Genomic DNA, 27,462 nt, shown 5'->3' with positions numbered 1-27,462 from the left:
TGTATGGTGGCGGGGAACTGAAATCCACAACAAGGAAAAATTTAGCAGTTAACAATTTTTTGAAAATGAGGCTATGGTGTTTATTGGTGTTCCCAGTTAAAGTTTATAATCAAACTAAACATAAGACCTAACACCAAGAGAATTACATTTTGTGTATTTAAAACAACCAGATGAATGTGAACAATGGGAAACGCCTTAGATGAGCTAAGAGTATTGGGGTTGCAGGGTTATCCTTTAAGCAACAGATATTCTGGACACAAATACACACATAAGAGAAAAAAACAGAGGGATATAGTCTTTATCTGTGAAGAACGAGCAGTTTGTCTACTTCACATCTGCATGATACTGCCCCCAGGTGGCTATGGTAAGGTGACAAGCCATGATGGAGCAGCACAATGAATCCTGTAGCAAAAACAGTTAAAATTCATGACATTTTGTTTATGTCAAGAATATGTTTGTATCAAGTACAATGTAGTACTGTACGATTTTTCTTATAAACACGTTACAATTTTGGAGTTAGGTTGGCACTTCAATTTATTATAATAGGTCAATTTTAGATATGAATGTTTTGAGTGTATTCACCCCAAAAATAAAAAAATAAAGAAGCACATATCACTCAAGGCACCACGGTCATTTGCACTTGTGCATCACACAGAATTGTTTACTTACGGTAGTTATGAGTGAATGTTATCCCTGGTAAGTGTGTCAGCATTCTACATTATAAAAAACATAAAAAATAAATAAAAACAAGCCCATGTCAAAACACTTGAAAATGGTTTAATGATGTTTACAACAAAAGAACTGTACACTTACAGTAAAAGATTATTTGTATATGTGTAAAAAAACAAAAATACAGCAGACAAACGCATCAAAATCTACTATGTATCCTGATTCACATACTTGAAACTCCTACACAGTCTTTCAGTTCTATGCCACCATGACTTGAGACGGGTTTATTTTAATTTTTTTTTGTGTATTTTCATTTTTCGGAACAGTGTCCCTCAGTATTTTTAGTCCAAAATGGTAACTCTTTACGTTAAGAGTTCTGTTAGAAATATTAGACTGCAGAGTAAGAAAAAAGAAGGGGGAGGGAGAAACATTCCTTTAGATGAGCCCAAGTGTCCAACGTGAGTAGTTTCTGAAGATAGAATATGTACAGGTTTGGTTTTTTGGGGGGTTATCATTTTTCATTGTATTTTATCTCTCTTGATAAAAGCCATGGTCACTTGGGCTGCTATCACACAACACACCCAAAAACATACAAAAATACTATGTCTTGAACCTAGTAAGACAGTTCTGCAATTAGTTCCATGCTGCGACAGAGAGAAAGAAAGAAAAATGACAACAAACAAGAAACAGACTAATATTCCACAAACTTGTTTTTTTTTTTCTTGACAGAAATATATCAAAATATACATCTAAGCTTTGGAATTACTGAGCTTGGACTCAAAGCCAGTGCTGGGTTCGTCTCTTAATACACATGCTGCAGGGCGGTTAGGAAGAGAGAGACAGTTGACAGAGATATCTTTGGTATCTGCAATTTGTCCATACACACAACACACACACACACACACACAAAAGTGTAAAATATTTGGAGTTTTGCTTTGGGATCGATAGCGCTTGTGAGGATTCCCGACGCCTCACTCGGGAGTAAAGCGTTGAGCAAAGTGTCACCTAATGCCCCACTGGGGGATGCATAGTGTCACAGTTGATCAGTCTGTAGTGAGTGAGTGAAGAAGGAAGGGGCAGGATGTGACGCGTTTACAGCAGTGAAATCTAGTCGATGTGGGATGTGTCTCCAGGATTGTATGTCTTGGGATGTACATTTTTTAAATTTATTTTTTATTTTTTTAAACCAAAGTCCTTGAGAGAGAGAGAGAGAGAGAGACAGAGAGAGAGAGAGAGAGAGAGAGAGAGAGGGCGAAACATGTATTCTAGCAACAGCGCTCAAGACAGACAGACAGACATGGAGTCCTGAGCATGAACAGTGTGCACAGGATGAACCCTCAGTGTGTATTAACAAACATCACCCAGCTACCACAAATAAGTGTCCCGTCAAAGAAGCCCTCTCAACCAACCCCCTCTGGGTACCCCTGCCCACCCACAGGCACTGAAAACCGCAGCACCGACCGGGCCAGGTGGCGAAGACATTCGCATGCAGTCAAAGCTAATGAACCCCAAACACGAGTGGGTGAGTGCTCGATGAGGAGCAGTGAGGCAGGAGGGTGGGCCGCATTCATGTACAATCAGTTATTAGTCTTTGGTTAATGTTGTTACCACGGGATGGCGCCACCTTGCAAAGAGGGTGGGAGGAAGGGGAGGGGGTTATAAAGCACACACCAGGTTACAGTTAGAACATAAGCGGGATTGTCAACTTAAAGAGGGGTATTAATCGTAAAAAGTAAAAGTGTGCGAGAAACATTGTTAAAGACAGCAAAACATTCGTGAGTACTGGTGTGCACCCCGTGGAGGACGCTTCACATCAAGAATGAGCGGGCTTCTCCGATGACACGTTCATTTGTTTTCAAACATTTTCTTATTAAGAAGGTTAAAGCAGGTTTCACTCAATTTTGAGTTAGAAATGAGGTATACTGGTGCACCCACGCTTCATCTGTCAACATAAAAAAAAAAAAAAGTACAAAAACAAACTTCTTAACGTGCTGATCCACCGGGAATCCACAACATGTGATCAAAATGAAGCGTTGAAGGAAAGCCAGTCAACAAACTAGCGCAAGTCTGAAACCACAAAACAGCGTTTGTCACCAAATAAAAACAGGGATGGGAATTTGACAACATTTTCTTGATTGAAGAAAAAAAAAAACACAATTGAATTATTGCTAGTTTTTCCAAACATTATTCAGATTGAAAGAACTACAGTATTGGACCTAGGTTAGAGCCGTGAGGCACTCCACAAGAAAAGTTGAGGGCTCAGTGTTTCACCAAATTTGAAACTGTATCATATTATTTGTACAGTTAATAATAATTACATTATTATTTTAGTATTTCAAAGGAATGGGAAAATTGTTAGGAATTTGTTTGGAGGTGCAAATGAGACTGAACCAACATCTGCTAGTTGCAGCAAAGATGTGCACTTTATGTTCGCCCCAATTTCTTCAAGACATTGTAGAAAACAAGACGCAACAATCATTACGAAAAAATTAACCAAATTCTAAGATTTATCAATTATTATGCCCATTTCTACTCCATATCCAATTTTTTTAAACCTCAGTGGTGGAAAAAACGCACAATGGGTTGCAGACTGCGCTTCTATACTTTACAATGCTCATTCATTCACTTACGCATGCCTACCTGTTGGAATTATTAGTAAAGCTTTTCTTACAGGCATCGTCTGAGTCATACCTAAAACATAGGTAGCAATGTAAGCATCTCACACTCAAAATGTCCCAAGTACAATGTATTGTGTCAGTGACAATGCACCTGGGCGACACGAAGCTCAAACACACTCACACACACACACACGTGCTACAATGCAACCATACCATCTACGTAAAAATAAGGCATAAATGATAACATTTACTGTTGTAAAACTAAGAAAGCCAGTGATCGTGCCCTCTCATACTATACAAATCAGTTAAAGGCATAAAGTAATAAAATAAAAAACAAATGATTGTTTAAAACAGCACAGCAAATCAAGTCCAAAATGACTCAACTAAAAACATTAATATATAAATTCAAAAATAAACATACTTCAGAGTCTCCGCTCTACCAGCCAGACAACCTGTGCGTCAGAGCGCCTCCTCCCAGCGGACAAACCAAAGTCGTTAACTGGCGCACCCGCCGCAGTGTTTTTTCGCTTTTTGGTCTTGACAGTTAGAAAGAAAAAAAATAAAGAAAAGGAAGCTTTGGGGGCGAATTTCTTTTGAGTCATAAACACTACATTCAGTCTTAGTAACATACAGGTTCAAATATAAAATATGAATATCTTACACGTTTATATATATATTTATATGTATAGAATTAAGAAAAGAAACTTTCTCTGATTCTTAGGTCTTTCCTCAGATAAATAGATCAGTAACATCCTATGGCACCGATGGCGTCCGGTTTGTCTCACTAACGCGTTCGGATGTCACGTGACTACAAACGGCAGCGGAATAGAACTGGCCTCCATCGGTGCGTGGCGGCCTCAAAGACACAAGCAGCCATACGCTGGCCGAGCTGCAAAGAGAAAGGCTATTACTTTGGCAAGAATCATCTCTTCGTCAATCACCATGAAACCGGCGAAGAGAAAAATTAAATAGTAGTACTAGAAAAAGCAGTAGTTGTCCTATTATGTACGGTTCCTATGTAGCAGTATAACGTGTGAATGGCGAGCCAAACGTTACTTATACATTCCACACTGTTCTATACACAGAAATTTCTAAAAAGGTGATCCTTATGTTTAAGTGCTGCTGAGGTATATTCAGTCAAAATTAGTTGACAGAAAAGAAGTACAAGAGGATATCTCGCTGCCTACGCGCTCAGTGATGTCCTAATCACTGCTATTTTGTTAGTCAGAAGCAGCAGAACAGTGACGCTATTGAGTGGGGTTTATGTGAATGTGTGGCACATAACAGTACTCAGCCAAAAAGCTGCCGTGACTAATAGAAGCCAAGCCAGTCTTTGAAAAAGGTTTTGGGGGCACTGCAATGCTTACATGCTGGTTCAAATGGTAGTGATGATCAGATCTACAGTAAGTGTCCACTATGGATGGGCATTTGACAAAATTTGCTTGGAGAAACTATCTATCTATGCTAGCTAATGATGTATACTCTACAGGAATGAGAAATGCTCTCTAAATTTCTTGATCTCAATTACAGGAGCAAACTACACTAACTTTCCTCGCACTATAAACACAAATTCCAAACAAACCAAAGCCTTCTATTAACCGTTTTTGCTATGATAGTTTTTTAAATATATGCATGCGACAGAGTATGTTGTGAAATGCTTTTTCTAGAGTTGGGATGTATACTTGAGCTAATGTCAGATTTTTTTTAGAGAGCAAACTAGTTGAGGATCAGTAGTGCATTAATTTCCAATTGCTTCGAGAAACAATCACCAAATTCAGAATCAATTCCAATGCCCATCCTTAGTGTCAACATATTGGAGTCTTCCAAAATCTGGAGTCACAAAGTCTGCTCTTCACAGAATGTGCTAATAAAGCTATTAAGAAAACACGGAGGTGCCGGCTGTTAAAGCGGACATTACATCCGTCCTTTTCCAACTGCACCAGATCAAGAATTTGTGAACAGGAACTGCGGTGCTCAGATAGGCACGGCCGCTATTGAGGAAAACCACTTTGGTTCAAGCTGTTGTTTTATGGCTGAAAAATTAGCACAAACCCCCCCCAAAAAGGAGTTTTTCCTGCTTCACAGACGCCAAAAAGCTGCTACTAAAAGTTAAAACAGAGCCATCAAATGGCTCTGGGAGCAAATGTTAGGGCGAGGCCCAGTGAAATAAAAATAGGAAACGAGTTTGTCATGCTCCAATCCAGCCCTTCCTTCGTTTTTGGTCAATTGTGCTGCCAATTAAAAAATGAAAAATAAAATAAAAGCTCATCTTTGGAAAATGATCAAAATATTGCATTTTTATATTCTGCTGACAAAATGAAGAGAGATTCTGTTCATAAATATATCAACTAGACTACACCGACTACAATTATTTTAACAAATATTTTTGGTATCTTAAGAGTATGCAGCCACTCGAACGACCGCAGACAAAAGGGAAAAGAAAAGGTCATTTCGCTCACAACAGCTCATCAATCCAGTTTTTGGTACAGATACTGTGCACAAGTAGATACGCCGGTACTACCATTACAAAGAAAAAGATAGAAAAAAAAATCTTTTCGCCAACGTCACCATACATTTAGTGTGAGGACCACACTCCCTGACAGGTGATCTTAGCTCAAACCGCTGAGCCTTGTGGATCATTTGGTTACTTAAGTCTCAGTGTCACTCTGAGCTTTACACAACACACGCAGGGGTCTGCCCTCCGTCTTTAACCATCGTTTCACTCCATGTGTTCAATCGGCAACATTTTAAACAAGCTCGGAGGCTGTAAAAAGTCAGTGTTTCCAGAAAGAGAAACCCAGAGACTCAACAGGTCCCTGCACACCTTAAAGCAATGATAACCTTTAAATCAGCCACTTATTACTTGTTTTTTAAAGCCATACAACCACTTTTTTAACAAGATATTTAAAACTTAATTTAGACTTGCAAAGTTGGAAAAATATAGAACAAAAGAAAAAGAAAAAATTAAAATAAATATGTAAAAAAAAATAAAAAAACTATGAAAATAAATGATATGATTCATGTCAAGGCATGTCCCAAAAAAATGTAAAAGGTGATCCCCGTTAGTGATAATGTGTATTATGAGGTTAGTATAAAGTTAAGAATAAAATCCTATTTTTTTCTTTAGAAGTTGTTCAGAAAAAAAACTTAAGGGAGATTTCTTGAAATAGAAGGACGTATGTACAAAACGTGAGGAGTTTGATGGTATCAGCAAATTATCTTCCTGGTTTGAGGAAGCCGGTCTCCAATTGGGTACTGTGTCCAAGGATCATAGAGAATAAGAGGAAAACCCAGAAACAAAAAGGTCAAACACAACCCTGGATGGTTGTTTTTTCGTTTGTGAAAGTAAAAGGATTTGGATTAAATAATAATAGATACAATGGAGCGGATGTGTGTTTGTTAGTGAAGCGCAGAGCCAAAAATAAAAAAAAAACCTCGCTTATTTCCTGCGCCGTGTGTGAAGAGAGCAGTGCACAGCTCAAGAAACAGGGCGTTCATTCCGGATGCAGCCGGACTCACTGCGCCTTGGAGGCAGTGGTAATGGTCGTGGCTTGCACAGGCACAGCGGCCGTGGAGACCTGGTGATGGGCGTCGGTGGTGAGCTGCAGCCCGCCCGCCCCGGCCGACACCAGGCTGATGGGGTTGCTGGTGAGCAGCGACAGGTTCTGGGGGTTGAGGAAAAGCGGCGTGGTCACGAGGTTGGGCCCGTTGCCGCCAGATGCGTTGGCAAACAGCAGGTTGCTGCCGTCCAGTGCCGTTATAGGGATTGTGCCGCTTGACGCCAGGGCTGCAGAGACACCGGGGGTGAAAAATGAGAAATACTGCTAAGGAACTAAGTTTAGCCAAGTTTGTTAGTAGAAAAGAGTCTTCGCTGCATCTTTCCAAAATCAAATCACTTTATTGTTATGGGTAATGCTTAGGGGTGTGCATCTCTCCACCAAAGGCGATTCGATAAAATTCAGCGATGTAATCGTTTTAAAATGTAATGATGAGATTCAGTTCGTCAAATCCAAACAGATTTTCGGATTCAAATTGTTTTTGTTTCTCCCCGGGCTAGTAATGAAAAGTAACATAAGTTTGCAATGATTGCAAACTGCTTTGGGATCATAGCTTGCGGAATATTTATGGTTTGAACTCTTAATATATTACAGGTCATTTAAAACATTTTTGGAGGGGTGTCAATTACTTGCATTTTTTCCCCACTACCCGCAACAGGATAGTCCCTTTTGGATTATGTACATAACATACAATTTAGCCAAATTTTCGCATTTTCCCTCTCTTGCGATTAAAGTGCAGGTTTTCTGATGTCTCTAAAAGACTAACCTGGGGGGTTATCCTGCAGTACGGAGTGTTTTTAGAGTGTTTTTTCAACACATGCACCGTGTCTCTCACATTGGAGGCCACAATTTGAAGACATAAGTGTGTTGATTATGGCCAAAATGATAACCAAATTATTTTCATTAGTAATCAGAATTATTAATCATTTTAGGGAAACATTTGTATTTTTATTGGACACGTTTTCAACACAATATATTAAAAAACAGTTTTTAATGCAAAATGAAACTTGAACTAAGAATAAATGAAAATAAAAACAAGTACAATTTACCCAAGCTTTGCAAATTTACCAATTGAATAAATATGCTATTAAAGAATGCAATCATGAAGTGCGAATCAATGGAAGCAAGAACATAACCCGTGGCAGCAAGAATCTTGATCACAGTAAAACTACTTGTGCAACACTAATTTAAAAAAATCTTTATTTGTTAAAATATGAGTTTCATTATGGCTACATTTCAGGGCAAACTATGAATTGAGTTTGACCATACTGGATGAGGGAACGTAATTTGTGACAAAAATAAATAATTAAATTGCCATGGATGGGAGAGCGATGCAGGAGGCTGAATGCTACATAATTTAACAATGAAAAAAAACCGACTTTCCCCTGAAACAGGAGACACCTTGTGTCTATCAGCCGACCTTTTCCCTGGAACTGTTATTTGCATATTCATTGATTCTGTATTTTTAATGAGGCAGGAAGGTGTAGATGTCATTTTAATGAGGTGATTAAACTTATAGTGGGAAAATCCATCAGACACAAATTACAATTCCAAGTAGGGGTAGATTGCCTGTCTGGACGGGATGTTTAAATTATCTGTAAGTACGCAAGGGAATACATTTAACTCAGTAGCACTGTAGTGGAATGTCCTTTACCTTTATGTCATGTACATATTCATGTAGTGTTCATCTGTAAACTGTTTTAATTGTTTGATATTTAATTAATACATTTAAAGATTTATCAAACCTTGAGGCACAAAAACCTTGTCATAGGCTATCAAAATGAAATTGTGGCAGTAAAACATCAATGTGCCCCCACTAGACTAAACACGGCATTCTGGTTAATATTGCATTTTTTGAATAAGAATTAAGCAGCAAAATCCACCCGTTTTTATTCATCTCAGGGGTGCGGCCACGTAGCCACTTGCTGTGGACTGAAAATGACATCACAGTGCCTAAGGACTCAGGTAACGCCCAATCATGGCTCACCTATTTTCTGGGTTTGGTCATGTGATGTTCGCAAGCCATAGGCACTGAGATGCCAATTTCAGTCAACAGCAAGTGGCAAAATGGGTGGATTTTGCTGCTTAATTCATATTTCACAAATGCAATAATAATTTTAAAAAAGTGTGTTTGGACTAGTGGGGGGCACATTGAACATATTATTGTAAAATGATAATTATTGATTTAACTTCCCCTTTAAATCATTTTCATAAAGTCAATTTTATAATAATTGTAAGAAGCAATCAATGGAATCAATGTTAATATTTTATGGGTTTATTTTTACCGTTCTTTGCCTTTGTCATGGTGCCATTTCTCTCAGTCCAATGATTTTGGGGCTTGCTCCTCTATGATGTATAGCAGGATATTGTAGATGCAGCATGAGATTATACCTACCTTGAATGGTGGCCAGCATGCTGTTGTTCATGACAGCAGGGTTTAGGGCACTGCCAAGGCCACCGGGAGTCAGACTGAACACGGCCCCACTGCAAACACGCAGCAAAATGTATCCATCCGTTGTAAACAATGGAAAGAAAACACTGACGAGATGATAATAGGAGTTAATTCATAGTGAGGAACTACTAACCCTGGAGGAAAAGAAGCGGAGCCCATTAATCCCGGATTCAGCCCTGCCGCGGCAGCCATGGCCGCAAAGCTTGCGCTGGTGGGCAACTGGGTAGCCCCGTGAAACGCTGTGGACAGACCCGGAGCGGCCACCATCACTTGGCCCGTCCCAAGGGTGGCGCCTATGGATGTCGGTGCCTGGGTGACGATGGCCTGCGCCTGAGTACTGGCTTTATTCTGAGTGGTGCTGGACTGAACAGACGTCGGAGACGGGCTCAGAGATGGAGAGCTGGTTACTGTGGTAATCACGGGTGTTGTGGAGATGACCGATGCGGTGTTCGTGGCTCCAACTGTTGTCCCTTGGAAGAAAGGTGGATCATTAGGGATTATTTGGAGTTGGAAATAAACTTTATATAGTAGAACCCCTCTAGTCAAAGGTCTTAAAGGTCCAGGGATTGTACTAAAATGTTCAGAGTATGTGTACAAATGTGTTCTGATGTAAAAGCATATCGCACACGCCATCAGGAATGGTCAGAAGTCTCACTTGACCTACCTTCAGCCAACATTAAAGCATTTTCTGTGTGTGTTTTGTATTTTATTTGCAGTACAGTATTACACTAAGAAAGGATCCTCGAAGGTGAGATAAAACCCACTGGAAGTTAGCATAAGTAAGCAGGCTATAACTGTTTAATTTTATTCGACTGCTTACAGTATGCTGATATGACACTAAAGGATGTTAAAATATTAGTAAAATTACCTGCAAAACCTTATATTGTTTTTCGAATGGCTAAAATATGGACATGTTATTTGAAATGTAATGAATCTACAAAGGAAATATTGTAAAAGTCACGACCTTTGAGGTACGTAGCACTGTAACACACATACCCGTGAAGGATAAACTGGAGACACTGGTGCTGGTAAGAGGCATCACTGGATTTACAGTCAGCGTAGTGGACGTGTTTATAGTCGGACTGTTCACCAGGCCTGCTGTGCTGGCCACCTTGAAAAATACAAATATGAATGAATTGCTATGCCAACATTTGTCAAAAAGCAAATATAAATCTAAAGGCAAATGAGCCAACTAAGCCTGTATTTCTGTGCATGCATGTGCGTCCTCACCAAAGGGCTACTGGGTGTAAAGATGGTTTTGATGGGGGTACCGCCTACGCCGCCTGTACTCGGGGGGTTTATCCTTTTTTCTTTCTGACGGCGATTGCAGAACCAGACCCGGATCACCTCCTTTTCCATGTTGAGCTGGTCAGCAATCATGGTGATCTCTTCAGAGGTAGGTTTTTGGTTCTGCTTGAAGAGGGCAAAGAAGCCGGAAAGACCTTGTCAGTACAGCTCAATTGTAACTACCACATCGTTTAACATCTTAATCCGTCCTCCCAGCCAGTCTCATTGTTTCAGCTAACCATTGCTATAAATTCAAGTGGTTTCGAACCTCCAGAAAACTCTTTTCTAAGGCCACGCGGATGTTGGTTTCAATACTAGTCCTCTTCTTCCGTCTGCGGTTGATCCCCTCAATGCCCATGCCAGGAGAACCGAGGGCACTGGTGGTGGACAGCCCCTGGTCAGATGTCAGATTCTCTGCACAAACAGCACCGATGCATCGGAAGGAGGGGGAGGTAAAGGCGAGGAACTGACGAGAGATAACCGCGCCGATCGCACAGAGCACATCAAATACGTATGAGGAGGTTCAGGGACAAACCTGCATCATTAAGCCACTTCTCCAGCAGTGGCTTGAGTTTGCACATGTTCTTAAAGCTCAGATTCAAGGCCTCGAAGCGAGAGATAGTTGTTTGGCTGAAGTCGTTTCCGTACAGCTTACCCATGGCCAGGCCAACATCCCCCTGGTCAAAGGGAGAGACACAGAATGTAATTGCAAAGAAGGCCTCAATATTACAGGAGACATAAAATGCATTTCATTGGAAAGGTACCTGTGTAAAGCCCAGTTTAATCCGCCTCTGTTTGAATGTTTTGGCAAACTGCTCCAGTTCCTCCAGATCGCTTGGCTCCTCCAGAGTGGGAGTATCTAGCTGTTTGGGCGGCGTCTGACTGTGGGGCAGTGACTGTATGTTCGTGGCTGCCGTGGTACGTGTAGGAGTGGCAGGCTGCATGTTACAAAGGGGAAAAACAACACGGCAATTAGATTTGAGAGAGAGTGCCAAAAGGGGTTATTATGAAACATGTTTATCTGAAAATACATTAAGGGTAATACAACACCAACCTGTGTTGCAAGGGTGATGCTCGGTTGCGTTGGCAGGGGGTTAGCTTGGCTTTGAGGTAGTTGAGCGAGAAGACTCTGCGCTTGCAATATGCCTACACAATGAACAACAAACGGGACGGACGATTAAAAAAAAAATCAGCTTGTTACTGTAAATCACCTTTTTCCCCCCTGCGATTGTTGCTCACTTACTCTGCTGGGCCTGCGGTGTCTGTGAGATGATGAACTGAGCGGGTTGAAGCTGAGTGGCGATCGGGTGACCAGGTTGCACCAGGACAAACTGGGGCAGACTTAAATTCTGCTGCTGCAGCTGCCGAGGTGAAAACATGGATAATACAATATGATGGTGGTGCCATTTGAGCTTTAGTGTGTCATCTATACAGGATAGGTAGAATATCAAATTATAATGGTGGTACCATCACAAATAAACACAATATTTCCTCAAAAGTGAATGCCACAAACAGACGATGTGCCCCAATTCACTTCCACTTCAATAAACACTGTATTTCTGCTCAGGAAAAGTAAGCCTTTACTATGACTGATACTATCTGTTGTCGTACACTCATTACTACAACATGTGCAGGCTGCAGAGCAGAAATGGCATCTGTAAAGTCAATGTCACAGTAGAGTTAAAATAAAAGTTTTTAAGATGGATTTTGTTCATTTAAGGTTGCAAATCATCGCTAAGATATTAGTTTAATGTCGCCAAGAAAAACTGTTTGAACACAGTTCAAATAAGAGCTGTGGAAGCAGGGAACCCTCTACTGGTGCTTTGTGATCACTACAAATCTGCAGTTGATGACTTTTTTGCCCTAAAATGGTGCTGCCCGTACATTTATGAGTTAATCCATGAATTCTCATTCCCCTTTAAGGCCTTCTCTATATTAACACCAGATCCCTAACAGAGGCTTGCAGTTCAGTAAACGAATGCCTCCAGCCACTATATGAGGAAATCTGGGAAATAGACGATAATAACACATAAAAAATAAACAATCAAAATAATAAGAAAATTGGCTGTATCTTACAGGAGAGATTTGAATGGGCTGTGACAGGGGTAGCTGGGTAATGGGCGTGGCTGCGGAAGCTGAGATACTGGCCCCAGTGGTGCCGTTCTGCTGGTTGGCTGAATGCTGCACGGCCGCAGCCAGGAGCTGAGCCTGGGCCTGGTGGAGCAACAGCTGCTGCTGGGCCGGGGTCAGAGTCAGCTGGTGGAGAAGAAAACAACACAAAAGATTTTGCCAAGGGAGAATTGAAGGGTGTAAAAGGTACACAATTCACTTAACGATGGATGAGTTGGTACTTTTATGAAACCCCAGTTGTCTTTGATACCTGTGCAGAGTTAAATGGGGTTGCATCAGAAAAACATAATTAACATTTAAGTCACACACGTATGTATGCGCAAGTCACAAGCATGTTTCAAGTCGTACCCTTCAAGTCTCAAGCAAGTCCCAATTTACTCTGACTTGCAAAAAAAGTATCTTGCTCCGGGACACTTCCACATGATCATAAGGACTAAGGGTTGAACCCACAACCTTCTGGTTGGGAGATAACCATTCTACCACTTGAATCATGTACAACTCACAAGCTGTACTATTTTTAACAGTTGTGGTCATAATGCAAAGTGGTCCTGTTGGTGTTTCGGTAGCCACTTCCCACCAATAAGTGACGCTGACCGAAACAAATAACCCGTTTATTGCTGTCGCTTTCCTTTTTTCTTTCGTAGAAGCCAAACTGTGATAAAAAATGGAGATTTCCAACTATAAATAAGACAACTTGTCTAGTCAGGTAGTTCTTGTCAGATTCAAGGCAAGTCTCTTGGATATCAAGTCGAAGTCAAGTCTTTCCAAGTTTTTGGCAAGTAAGTCCTAAAAATGGCAAGTCATATGACTTCTGATATACTGTAGTAGTTTTAAATGGCCTGTGTTCACTGTTCAATATGTAAAACATTACTCTTGTCTATACTGTACTGTTCGCACAAATAGTGGCTGTGGTCTTTTTTTCTTTTAGCTATTAGCCTTCATTTATAATGATGATGATGGTATTAATATTCATAATAACAATAATAATAATAATAAAATTGCTGGTATTTTAGGTGAATTGAAGCGGAGCTTGAAGTTTAATAAATTGTGATCAATATAGATAAATATCAGACGAGAGGCAGAAAGGACTTAAATAATACTTTGACTCATTTACAACTGCACACTTCAAGAGACTGTGTGCTTCAGTAGATGCTGCCATTTTGGTGAACAAATGAGTGACAATGTGCTCAGTGGCAACTCTTTCATGATTTAATAATTACAGATTTCTTCCCTGATGAGAAAATGTCCATTTGAGGGGGGCATTTATTTGTCTTAAATGGATGATGTAACCAAAAACTGAGACTGAGGGACAGCCACTATTTAAGGAAATAGGAATACCAACTTGCAGAATGCACACTAAAAGCTTTTCGAAAATGGTTGCTTCGGTTCCTAGCTATAGATTTGAAGGATTGACCTACTGAATACCGGTGTCAAGGTTGACTGTATACTATTATTTTTATCCTTTTATTTAACTTCTGACAAAAGTATCAAAGCTGATATTTTTTTTCTGTCAGCGCAAGACAAATGAGGCTAAGCAGGCAAATGAGGAGGAGACTCATGCAGGCGTTGAGCCAGGCGTTCATTGCAAACGTCTATAATGTCACTCAAATCTAAAGGCATAGCAAAAGCTTCCAGTCGACCACTCTTTGCAACCCACATGGTGGCATCGGCTGTGAAACGTAGCCAATGAGCCGAGATGTGGTTCAAATCAAAGACAGTCTGAGGGCCACAAAGATGGAGCAGGCAGAGAGGGCAAAGGTGACACTCGCCTTCAACCAACAAATCAGGGCAAGTATTCTTACTTCAGCCAGCTGTACGGCCACAAACCAGGCTATGGAGGCAAAAGGCCACTTACTCCTGCAATCTGTCCCCCGGCCAACATGAGCTGGGTTTGAGGCAACACACTCTGCTGGACGGAGGTGGGAAGAGCACTTCCCTAGTCTTCCGACTTTGACTAGTGGATGGGAAGAGGCATAAGATGAGGATTGTTGACTTGGTGAGCTCACCTTTTTACTATCACATCATGTATAATTCAGATCACAAATTTAAAGCCATCTACTAACTGATCATCTTTGGTGAGCGACTGAGGTCTCAGAGTAACAAAGAGGATTTCAACTAAGAAAAAGTGCAAGATCAAGCACGTAAAAATGTGCCGCAGCCATCAGAGACAAGGGAAAGGCGAGGGAGGGGAGGCGCCGCAATTGCTAATTAAAATAGCAGTTATGCAGTGCATGTAAATCCTGCATAGATTTGCATATTCCCCGCCATCTGTTTCCGGGCAACGGCGAGAGCAGCTAATTAGCATACAGGCTTGATTAATCTGCCGTGTTGCCTGGCGACGCCAAAAGAGCTCATTTAAATGAGCCCTTTCTGCCTGTGTGTGTCTGTGTGTGTATACGTGATCACCCAAGAGCAAACCTCTTTAAGCTTAACTTAAATTCCTTCTTCCACTACAGCTGAAACTCTAGGGATCCCAGATCCTTCTGTGACACTGGGGGGGACTTCAAGTTGTTATCGATTTTCATTAATATTGCATCACTATCATAAAACCTTGGCAAAGTAACATTTAACATTCTTTATTGTGATATGTCAAGTATAAAGGTTAGTTAGCATGAGAATAGTGAAACTAAAAGCAAAACTGTTTTTTTATGAATATTGCTGGACTGAAAAAGCTTTGTGTAGTGTTGCAGTGTTATTGGGCTTGGTAAAAAAAAAAAAATCCATAGAATAAGCAAGACACGTGTGATTTGGGTTGAACCAATGCCAATCGCCAACGGACAATGTAACAGCTGTTAGAAAACTGTAGTTGTTTAAATTCAAACCTCAGCAAGCAGCCAACATGAGTGACGTTTTGTACGACGATCGTCATTTTACAATTTCAACATCACAGCACCCTCATAATGGTAAATGGAGACTTCCATCTACGAACAACTTCAGACAACACGTAGACTGTGCAACAAGAGAGAATAAATCTGTGTATGCTCCACGTAAAGGGAGCTCTTTTTTGCCTATTTCAATTGGAAAATATTATTTTATTTATTTAGCTTGTCATTATGATTATTCTCATTTTCTTTACGGTGTTAATGTTTAAGTTTAATCTTATGTACAGCTGTGAATGTCGTTTAAAGTGCTATAGAAATAGTTGATTTATAATAAAAACACCACTGTAACTCATTCTTATCAGATTTTCAGAATGAAGCATGTGTGACCATGTGTTACCTGTTGGAGGAGGGCTTGTGCATGTGCATTGCTGATTGCACTTGTGGTTGGCACGGTCGGCCTCTGAAAATCCAATCCATTGACTGGGATCCCTGCGGATGATAACGCAGTCAATCAGACATCTGGTGAGTTCAAGGATGCTTGTGCTTTTACAACAAAGTACAAACATGACAATGGAAGCCCACAATGAAGAAGAATCGCAGCATGGCAGTAGACATCCGTTGTCAGACCGTAAGTACCAACCTCCATGGGTCTAGTTCAGTGGTTCTCAACCACGGTCCTCGAGTACCCCTATCCAGCCTGTTTTCCATGTCTCCAACAGCCAACACAGGTGTTTCAAACAATGAGCTAATCAGCAAGTTCTATATGAAGTCTGATATTGATCCTCAGCTGTGTTAGCTGAAGGAGACCTGGAAAACAGGCTGGATAGGGGCACTCGAGGACCTGGGTTGAGAACCACTGGTCTAGTTGATCAATAGAAGCATGCTTAATCACTAGCAATTCATTTTAAATATCATGCAATGAATGTGAGTGAATGAATTAAGGTTATAAATCGTTTGTTTCATTCGACTCATGCAAACAAGTTACTGCAAATGAATGACGGAGAGGTCACTTACCAGTGTTCCTGTCACCACTTTCCATTGCACATTTAGTAGTTTCTGACTGATGATTATTATTCACTTTAACATCTGCAAGAGACACAGACAGCATGATGATCTAGTCCAAACGTATGTATTTCCATTCTAAGTAGCCTGAATGTATTTCGTCTGGGTATAATATTGCTCAGGATGCAACCAATGCAGCCCAAAACAACAAAAGCACTATTTGAAATGAAAAAGCAAGTGTAACAGTTTTAAGTGTTTAAAATCTGTCAGGTTTGGAGCCTTCCCATGGGATCCACAACAATCAATTAACTCCATCACAGTGCCATTAACTCACCAGCGTAAACTCCACCTGTGGTTTCAAGCATAGTTGCAGAGACTATCAAGGGGAAAAAAATACCTCTGTTGGGCTAACCCTCTCCCCACCGACGGTGCGTCCGGCGCGATGCTCCTCCCACTACCCCTTCCCCACCCGCTCTTTAGTGTCCCACGAGCAGCGGTCAATAGCAGCAGTAGCGCTTGACTGAGTAACACTGGGATACGCGCACAGGCAACGTTAACAGGGTTTAAACAAACACCCCTCCTTCCCTCTATCTTCTTTTCTCGTGGCCCTGCCTCTCTCTCGCTCTCTCTCGCTCTCTTTTGGCTTGATCAGTTGCTAGAGTGCCTCCATCACACACCCCAAAAGTCTTTGGCTTTTGTTGTTATGCCACCACATGAAAGGTAAAAGTGATAGCAAAGAGGAAAGGTGTGATGATGATAACCATTAAACTAAGGCTGGGGGGGGGGGGGGGGCAAACTCTGATAAATCGACCACAAAAACTGAAGAATGAGACCAATTGGGTGCTCCAGGCACCCTGATTTCTTAATGGCACAGCTATAAATAAAAAAACTAAAGGTTGCACCAGTGCAACCAGACTTTCGAGGGATGGTGGAGGAAGATATTGCAGAGTCTCAATACCTCTGTTCCAGTGGGGTTTAACATCGAGTTTAATGAAACCTATAGATATTGATGGCACAACACTTAATCTAAAAATTTAGGTCAACCGGAGCAACGGTTTGTGAGCTATGGCCTGCCAATTGGCTGCCCATTGGCTGCCTTCCTTAAGATTGAACACGTATCCCAGGAACTACTAGGTCAAGCTACACAATACAGGTACCAAAGTATCCATACCTTCATATTTTCATTGAAAAGTCTTAGAAAGTTGAATATTCATTGCTTACTCATTGAAAGTTGAATATGCAATGAATATTAATTGTGAATTCAATAATTATTGAAACTTGAATATTCATGTATGCTTTGACTCTTTATTGCTGCCACAAAAAAATATGTTTTAGAGAATGTGAGAGATTACATTTTCATGTAAAATTTTGGCATGGAACAATCAACAACCCAATACGTTAATGTTCAGATTCGGAATAAGAAGTGTGCATATGTTGTCCAATGATTTTCATTGCTATTCACAAAAAAATTAAGATTTTTTTTTATTTTTATTTTTTAAATCACCCGCACCTCATACTTTGCAGCCTGCCGGCAACTATGGCGGCCGTGGCTCAGGGTGTAGAGACGGTCGTTCAGTAACCAGAAAGTCGGCTGTTCGATTCACGCTCTCCCAAAGTCATGTGTCGTTGTGTCCTTGGGCAAGGCACTTCACACACATTGCCTCCAGTGCTACTCACACTGGTGTATGTAAGGTGCGAATGTTTAGCGGTGGTCGGAGGGGCCGTAGGCGCACACTGGCAGCCTCACTTCCGTCATCCTGCCCCAGGGCACTTAAGTAGCTTACCGCCACCACAGTGTGAATGTGTGAGTGCATGAATAATGTATCCATTGTAAAGCGTTTTTGAATTTCTAGAAATGGGGAATTGGTAGTATAAAACCCTGATTGGAACACCCGTAAAATAAATGATTAAAAACCATTTCAAAGCTCAGCTGCTCAGTAGAAATAATGCAAGACGAAGAAAAGAGACATTTTTTAACATAACTCTTTATACATTTTAAAAATTACATAATCATGAAATATTTAATCATCTACTGCTTTTAATTAAACTACTGAAATAAATTGCATTTCACAAGTGTATCTAATAAGATAAGAATTGCTATAAAATAAAAGTACAACTACTCAACTGTTATATATATTTTAATTTACAGAAATATTTTATGACAGTAAGTGAGTATACAACTTTACATTTTTTCCTGTAGGGAAAACCTGTTTCGAATTTAGAACAACTGAGTTCGACATTGGAGCGTTCAGTGTACTGGTGAAAAAAAGTTTCTCCTCTCTTGCGGGAATGAAACAAATGCAGCTGGCACACTCCACCTCAAGCCGCTTCTTCCAACTCTATAATGATGCATAATCAGTATTCAGCTGATTAAAGCCGTATGCAAATCTCCCGCCGCCTCGTTAGCAATGCAAGACTTTGAAGTCCTGCGAGTGACGCATTTCACACCGGGACGAAATGAAAGCTTTCTGCATAATTTAAAGGCCCCTATAAATATTTATCAGCTCATTAGCATATTAATTGGATGTCTTTTGGAGGACGATAGGAAAAAAACAGGGAATAAGGAGGACAGTGAAGAGCTGCAGAGGGAAGTGGTATGCAGAGCTAAGAATTAATTAGGTAAGAGCAGGTAAATGCTGGCGCCAGACAGCAGTGCAAGGTTTCTGTCAGCAGGCTGTATTAACGGGAGGGTGGCTACTGAGAACACATAGAATTCACAGACCCAAGGGAAGGGGTGTTATGAAGATGGCTGCAGGGATGCGAGCATACTCAGTCAATCGGAAAGAAATAACTTCACATTAATACAACACAAGCATGTTCATTACTTGTAGGACCCCCTGTGGCTCAAGCATTCCACAGCAAGTAGGTGGCAGCCAGATTGCCCCTGATGTTTATGAAGTGCTTGGGAGGGGGGATTTGCATATTTAGATTAGCTTTTACATTTCATTAGTGTTTCATTTTTGAAGCCGCTTTGAATTTGTTTTAGCCAGTGTGTTAATACAGTGGGGGAGGTGTGTTTGTGGTGGCGGTCCACATGTGTCCAGTGGAGCCCAACGACTGGATTGGAATGTTTGGCACAATCCACAGAGGGAGGAGCTTAGCAACTAACAGCTTTAATCAACTTCTTCAGTTATCCACCCCAGCCCCCATCTGCCTGACAAGACACATTTGCTTGCTACTCAAACAAATCCAACAGTAATAAGCAACTTCAGTATCATGATCTTGTCAGATCAATGTTAAAATTATATTTGTAAATATTTTCTCAGGTAACAATTAACTTTATTTATAGTGGTGCATTTCTGTCAGTGTTTCCCAAACGTTATTGATCCAACGCATGCTCATTGATTCTTTCACATTGCGATGTCAAAGAGAGCAAACAAACTATTTTCATAAATGTAGATTGGTCAATAATATGCAAAAACAGACGCACGTCATTGGGAGGTATGTTTTTAAACATTCAAATTATTCTCTAACAGTTGACTCAGTTGAATTATGCTGAGTTCTATTTGCATAGACTATAAAAAAAAATCTGACAAAACCAACCATTTGCATAATAATTTGAAACGTGGTGTATAATGCATTCCGTTAACTTTAACTTGAGGTTTCTAAATTGTTTAGTTAGTTGTTTTTTTTTTTAATACAAACCACTTTACAATATAGCCTTTAGTTTAACATGGGTGACATTCACATCATGTTACAGAGAGCAAAAGCCCCATGTTCATAGTTAATCAGCTGTTCGATGTGAGAAGAATTTTTTTTTTTAAAAAGACTACTGCGGAACAATACATGAGACAATTATCCAGGACAGAGAATTTTAAATGGCTCTCTCATTAGCACAGTTATATGACAAAGGCTGTCAGTGGTTAATGCGAACGGAGAGATTCAACACAAGACTTGAGACCAAACCTAATTAGTACGTCCACATTCTCCTCAAGCGCCTATATAATCTTCACCATACACGCTGAATACGTCAAGATAACGTGTGTATCTGAGCAGTGAGCTGACTGTAAAATGTGCTGAATATTATAACAGACAACATTTGAGCTTGAGGAAGTTAACCGTTTTAAATCCAGGCGGTGGCCTTTCTATGTGGATATTGTATCTTCTTGTCAATCTTGCATGATTTCTTGGGTTAAGTCAGTGATATCCAAATTCGGCCCTCGGGGGCCGGAGTCCTGCAGATTTTAGATGTTTCTCTTCTTCAACACACCTGATGCTCATCAGCAGCATGGCCAAGTTAAGGGAAGAGCAAAGACTAAATTTCACATATGAGTGTGAATAGTATGGAGTTAAAATCATGCCAAAACCCCACAAACACAGAAAACGTGATTTACTCAGATCGAGCAATTCACAAACTCAAATGCACACGCAAATACAAAACATCATTCACAAATTAATGCATTTTGTTTTGCACATAAGAACTGTAACTATCAAACAAATATAGCATGTTTTACACATACAAAGAAACATTTCTTCAATTACAAAAAAAAAAAAAATCATTCAAGTACAAAAATAACCTTCACAATGATAGAAAAAAATAATAGTTCTACAACTACGGCTATCGGTCATGTGACTTTTGGCACAAACATACCGCCGTCAAGTGACTTTTGGCACTAATATTCCGCCTAGCAGATCCGCACACAAATGCCTCGTGAGCCGCACCCGCAAATGCCAGTAAACTTTACAGCAGGGAGCGCTGTTGAATCAGTTTAAGCAGAGCCGTATATAGAATGGTCTAGCTGCAGACCATGGGTGAGTGGAGCTCTACCGGAAACAAGTGACTTCCATTTCTGTCTTTTTTTTCTTCTTCTTTTTTTCTTTACTAAGCCTAAATGATTTATGTTGTGATGGAAATATTAAATAACAAAAGCGCTAGCCTCGGCAGTTGAGGTGGGTGTTGAAGTACTGTATATCATTCTGTACTCTGCAGGAAGCTCCTAGTTCACATTCACAACACCGGTTTTGTTATTGAACATCCTTGTAGATCGGTGTGATTAACAGAAACAGCACATTTCCATTTTAAATCCCGCTCTTGCAAATTCAAATATTTTAAAACTTATGGCTCAAATGCAAGTACTTGAAAATTTTGGAATAACTCACAATTAGGTACTCCTAACTTTGTAATTATGTGTAAACAAATGAATCGCTTCACATGCAATTAAAAAAAGCTTGAGGATAACACCGAGTGGCGATGCCGCGATATAGTGTAATAATACACAAACATCCATCCATCTTCTTAACGGCTTGTCCTCACAAGGGTCGCTGGGAGCGTTGGAGCCTATCCCAGATGGCTTCGGGCAGTAGGCGGGGTACACCCTGAACTGGTTGCCAGCCAATCGCAGGGCACACAGAGACGGACAAACATCCACACTCACAATCACACCTATGGACAATTTGGAGTTTGGTACACAAAACGTTTGTTTTCCTTAAAAATAAATAAATTCAAAAACAAAGGTCGACATTTAAATCACGGTTGATTTGAGGACGTTGTACACGCATGGACTGACTATGTTTAGTCCATCTGTACGTTGGGCTTCGTTCAGAGGCAATGAGTTTCCGATGGAGTTGTGTTGTTTATATTCAAATTTTCTACATGTTTTGTTCAAATTAACTAACTAGTTTATAAAGTTGTTTATTTGTTTTAAAACATTATTTTGCTTAAAAAAAAGAAAGAAAGCTTGAAGTCGCGTGTTTCCGATGGAGCTCCACTCTGCAGCTAGACCTTTATGGTATATAGAGGGAGTTTGGCCAACTCTGTTTCAGCAGGGTAACAAGATGGCGTCCATATGTCATGTGACCAGCAGTTGACCAATCACAGCGTGACTAATCACAGCATGATTGGTCACATGACATATGGACACCATCTTGTTACCCTGCCGAAACAGTGTTGGCCAAACTCTCGCTATATAAGGCTCTGAGTTTAAGACCACAACTTCCCCTCCCATCTTTTTTCTGCATTTTCTCATGGAAACCATGGATACCAAAGTTTTTCACAATAAACAGCCAACAGGTGAGTTTGTAGTCGTTACAGGTGAAAAATCAAATGTAAATGAAGTGAATGATATTTTGTATTTGCAAAACACACAGTTAGTTTGTGAATTGCTGGGTGTGAGTAAATCACGTTTTGTGTGTTTTGGCATGATTTTAACACCATAGAATAGTTTGTATGTGCACTGTGATTGATTGATAACGAGTCCTCTTGCTCAAAGTCAGCTGGGATAAGTTATAATTCACCCATGACAAAAATGAGCACAAGCAAAACAGAATATGGATGGATGGGTGGTGTTCATCATCAACAATGTGAAAAGCTACACAGTTTAGAACTCAAACAAGGGTTTGTTAAAAAAAAAAAAATAATAATAATAAAAATAATAATTAAAAAAAATCACAATTCTCAACTGGCAAAAACTTCAGTTTGGGGAGCAACTGTTTTGTTTATTATTTGGCTTTTTAGGAGATCCACCACAAGAGGCAGAGAGAAAAAATAAGATGACAACCATTGAAAAGGAAATCAGAAAAAGAGGTCCTCATGGCCTAGCTACTCCCTATTCAAAAAATTGCCCAAGTAATTTCCAACTCATTGGCATAAAATTCAAAACACCACATTTGGCATTGAACGGGATGTGTAAAGATATAGCTTGTCTTGTTGGCACATAAATGAGTCTCAGCTATAACACAAGGAGTGATCTGTTCAGCGCACAAGCACACAACTGTGATTCGTTACAATTTTTGTCCTCTGTGGCGGAGAAGCTTGTGCGACTGGAGCATTCTCTGTACCTTCGGGAAGGCATGTTCTGAATTTATTACTGTCGCTGATGCATTATTCATAACACCCTTGTTTACATCAATGAATATTCATGATGCAACTACAAGGCTGGAATCAGGGTGAACTGTATAACTGATTAAATGGGGGAAACGGGGAGGATGCAAATGAATTTCTTATCTGATGTAAATATTCAGGAGTTTAATAAGTCACTTGTACTTTTTTAGGGTGCATATTATTTCACAAGACAATACAATTAGTCAGAATCAAGTATAGGGGTCCATCAATGGCCCACTGTCTTAAAGTTTGACCAAAATTTACAGGACACGTCATTTATAATCAAACAGTCACAATACGAAATGTCACCATATCATTTGACATGCCGACAAGCATCACTAGACCTGCTTAGGCCGCCATCAAAGGATTAACTCAAGACCAAAAATGCAACAAGAAGACTGCGCCAGAAGAAGAATATGCGCTAGAAGTTAATTATGGGTTTACAATCACAATGGTAAATTGAATTTCAAAAGTCAACCAAAGTGGAGCATCATCACTGAACGCAAGCTTACGCTCATACTGATGCTTAAAATAATTTGTAAGGTGAAAAACAAATTAAATTATTGAGTTACAATAACATATTTAGGTTAGATCTTTGTACATTTTAATATCTTTATAGACCTACAAGCCAAATTTAAATAATAAAATACAGGAAGTCAGGAACGAGACACAAGCTCTTTTCAATACCCTGCTTTGACTTGCAAAGACACTGCATATCTTTCCTGCACACACAAACACAATGCCAGGAGTGGGGAATGTTTTCTCTATCAGTCCTCTCAGTGCCATACAAAATTTGAGAAAAAACAAGCAACAATAAAAAAGATAATAATGCTCATCATAATACATATTATTCTGGACATGTGCACAAGCATATTTGCATACATTAAGAAAGGATATTTTTTAACACTATTTTATTCAACTGGAGCAAACAACTTCTTCATGACTTACAAACTTTAAGGAGTCAATATGTAGAAAAATTGTTACAACTACAATAACACCCCCCAGAATCCCTTTTTTTTAACCCGTCCTCTATTACTTGAGCTGGTTCTGTAACGCTCCAAGTGCCTCGAAATACAAGTTAAATACACTTGTATCTCAAATCAGCTTTCCCTATTAAAATTAATGAAAGAAAATCAGTTCTAGCCTAAAATTAATTGCAATGTGTGTTTGTTTTTAAGTCAGGAAACTCCATAATAGTGTACTTAAACATAGTAACAACAATTACAAAGAGTGTAAAGAATTAAACTTTTGTGTATGTTAATTAATGTCAGCACCTTCTAGCGTAGAATAAAGACATACAAATAGTTATACATGCAGATTTTTCTCAGTAAACTACACTAATATTAACGGTAGTCATTTTTCTAAGGTGATGAAAAAAAAAACATGCCTGTGAGTACTGTTACATTGTATATCAACGTGGCTTGCGCCACTTAACATCTGTCGCTCAAATGATTATAAAACAGCGACTCCGGTGCTATTCGTCAGTCCACCTGCAGCGTTTAAAATAGTTTGTGAGCATTAAGCAAAAAAGGTTGTTCTAAAGAAAAGCTATATGGTTGTTTTATGTTCAGTTTGACAGTGGTAAACTTCAACTGGAAGGGGGGGGGGGGATAGAGAGAAAGGCTTGATGCCTCTTTTCAGCATTTTTCTGCCAAACCACCGTTAAGACTAGTTGAGTTCACTTCCACCATAAAGCACTCTTATCTCAAATTTTTGTTCTCCAATCAAAGCAAAAACAACTACAGAATGCCTCATACAGTATCTGCTAAATGTCATAAGCTTGGTCACTCGTATGCAAAGCCGCCACAGTTAACCCCTGCAAAAACAAAAACAAAAAAATATTACCTGTTGTACTTCAATGAGAAATTTTGCTTTTGCACCATTATTCCTAAGCTTTCTTTTGAGGGGAAACTTGATATACACGTTTGCAGTCTTAATGCGTAAAATAAGCCAATCCCCCTTAAACAAACAACAGAAAACACTGACATCAAGCTGCGTCTTGCCCAGTCATGAAAGCTCCAGTGAACAGTTAAGAATGCCCTGACTGCCTGTTATTATTGTTGCTTTCCGGGATATGGGCCTCTCTACTGCCCCGGGGTGGGGAGAGGGGAGAAGGAGGGGGTACAGGTACTTTTGTACCTGTGAAGGGAGACAAAGGTGCCGCCAAAAAGTCTGTTTAAGTCCTTTTGAAAACAGACTAAACGCAAGGTGAAGCGTTAACTGTCCAAAAAGTGTACCAAACAACGTCAAACTAACAATCCTCACAATGGAACTGCATTTATTTTGCTTGCTAAAACAACAACCAGCGTTTTAAACACACTCCGCCGAATTCAGAGCCCATTCCTCGGCTTGTTGTTGCCACCGGCCGAGCCACCACTCGATGAAATCTGCTCAACGCCGCACTCCGGCTCGAGCAGGCCCCGCATGAATAACACAACAGGTTACTGTAGATCCAAACTGCGCCGAGCACAAAAGGATGGTGGGGGGAAAAAAGACAACCAAAAAAATAAGCACACTGAAAGTGACCAGGTACTAATCGCACAACAACACGAATGCATTGAATGCTTGTTTTGTTTCAACTCGTAACAACAAAAGCAGCGTAGCCCGGCGCTCCTCTCGCAAAAAAAAAAAAAATGAATATGCAAAGCTCGTTCAAAAAGCACCGCACACCGTTTGCCATCAACACAAAGCCTAGCAGCGCTTAGCATTCAAGGCTAACGCTAGCTCGCTTGCTCGCCATTTCAACCTAACCGCGGATCTTGATTAAAACCAGAAATGTGTCACACGCGGATGCGGCGTAGTGTTTATTAATAAAATATGCTAAGTTTTGTTTGTCGACAGATGTATGAATATGTAGCGGCCGTACAGGCGTCTAATCACACAAAGGGGGAGGCATGTTTCCCCGTGTAATTTGTCGTCGTACGGCCAATAGCTCGTTTCCTGCTATGTCAAATTACAGCTGGCTAGCATTTGGAGAGATGAACCAGAGGGGTCTTTATCGCCCCGTGCCGCAATGTCGATGTTGGGCCCCTGCGTGTATATTCGTTTCTCATAAATTGCATCGGGCGTTTGAATATGAGTATGAATATGTAAAATGCTGTAATCATTACCTGCTCCTGAACTCTCATCTTGACTCGCTGCTCCTCCGTCCGCCATTTTGAATATTTAACCCGAAAATCCCAGCCCTGCCTGCTGGGCGCGCGCACGCGTACAAGCACGCGCAACCTGTGCAAAGTAAATAAAAGGAGTGACTAATATGCATACACAAATAGTTTTTCTTCTTCATTTATTTGTCTTATTCTGTACTGGAAATCGAGTAAATAGTATCAAGTAAAATTGTTTTAATATAGACTACATTGAACGTTGACAGCTGATTTATTTGTTTTCATGCATTTTCCCTTTCTATAGATGGGGTACATGTAAATAAATAAATAAATAAATAAATAAAAAGGGTGACCTTAGAATTGTTTTTACAGTTGGGGTATTTTTCTTTTACTGTAATTGTCAAAATAAAGCAAAATAGTACAATAAAAAAATAATAATAATTGGATAAATTCAATTCTCCATCCTTTTTCTTTATTGCTTATCCTTTTCAGGGTCGCATGGAGCTTGATCTTAAACCAACAGATTTCAGGTGAAAGGTGGACTACCCTGGACTGATCGTCATTCACTTGGACGGATGGACAACCTTTCAGTCACATTCACACTGTCACTTAAGTGGGAATGTAGCCCATGCTGCCTGCACAGAACCATTACGTCGTCAGTGAAACTATGGAATAATTTTTAAACATGAGAATGATATATCAAACTTATATATTTTAAATATACATTTGAACATAAAACAATCATCTTTATCCTTCAAGGCCTGCCTCGGGGGTTGGTAACTGTGATTTTTGCTACTTCAGATATACTGTATGTTAATTTGAAGTATGTATAGGCACTATAGTTATTGATCCTTTAGTATTTATTTTGTGGTATTATTTAATGACACAAGCATCTAAGGTATTATTTATTCATACATTTTGTTTTGGGTTAGCATTTGAGTATGTATGGGAGTTTTTAGGGGAGATCTACAAGGAAGTTTTGTTATGCCGTGTTCTTACTG

The 27,462-nt window shown here is 40.0% G+C and overlaps 1 protein-coding gene across 5 annotated transcripts; it reads right to left on the bottom strand.

The window, feature by feature from the left end:
• Positions 1-757: 757 nt before the first annotated feature.
• On the bottom strand, positions 758-26,576 carry pou2f1b (POU class 2 homeobox 1b). 5 transcript variants are annotated; one of them, XM_077580094.1, is made up of 14 exons: positions 26,468-26,576; positions 16,550-16,621; positions 15,933-16,024; positions 12,660-12,839; positions 11,827-11,944; positions 11,638-11,729; positions 11,348-11,521; positions 11,119-11,260; positions 10,852-10,997; positions 10,527-10,709; positions 10,293-10,407; positions 9,430-9,766; positions 9,240-9,328; positions 758-7,074 (listed from the first exon to the last, which is right to left on the bottom strand). In XM_077580094.1, the coding sequence occupies exons 1-14, from the start codon at positions 26,511-26,513 to the stop codon at positions 6,803-6,805; spliced, it is 2,058 nt and encodes a 685-aa protein (XP_077436220.1). In that variant the 5' UTR covers positions 26,514-26,576; the 3' UTR covers positions 758-6,802. The 5 variants fall into 5 exon arrangements, with proteins under 5 accessions (XP_077436220.1, XP_077436221.1, XP_077436218.1 ...); XM_077580095.1 differs by having other exon boundaries at positions 10,527-10,706; XM_077580092.1 differs by having other exon boundaries at positions 10,852-11,007; positions 11,120-11,260.
• Between the last annotated feature and the right edge of the window lie 886 nt (positions 26,577-27,462).

The sequence above is a fragment of the Vanacampus margaritifer genome, chromosome 11, assembly GCF_051991255.1.
Source record: "Vanacampus margaritifer isolate UIUO_Vmar chromosome 11, RoL_Vmar_1.0, whole genome shotgun sequence".
In the NCBI taxonomy this organism is placed as follows: Eukaryota; Metazoa; Chordata; class Actinopteri; order Syngnathiformes; family Syngnathidae; genus Vanacampus; species Vanacampus margaritifer.
This window is presented reverse-complemented; position numbering and strand designations above follow the sequence as displayed.

Bases quoted from the DNA above. Each gene is read 5' to 3' on its own strand.
- pou2f1b (XM_077580092.1), bottom strand. From the start codon at position 26,513: ATGGCGGACGGAGGAGCAGCGAGTCAAGATGAGAGTTCAGGAGCAG. The intron at 16,025-16,549 runs GTAAGTGACCTC...TATCATCCGCAG, and splicing joins AAGTGGTGACAGGAACACTG to GGATCCCAGTCAATGGATTG. The intron at 7,075-9,239 runs GTAGGTATAATC...GTGTCTCTGCAG, and splicing joins CATGCTGGCCACCATTCAAG to CCCTGGCGTCAAGCGGCACA.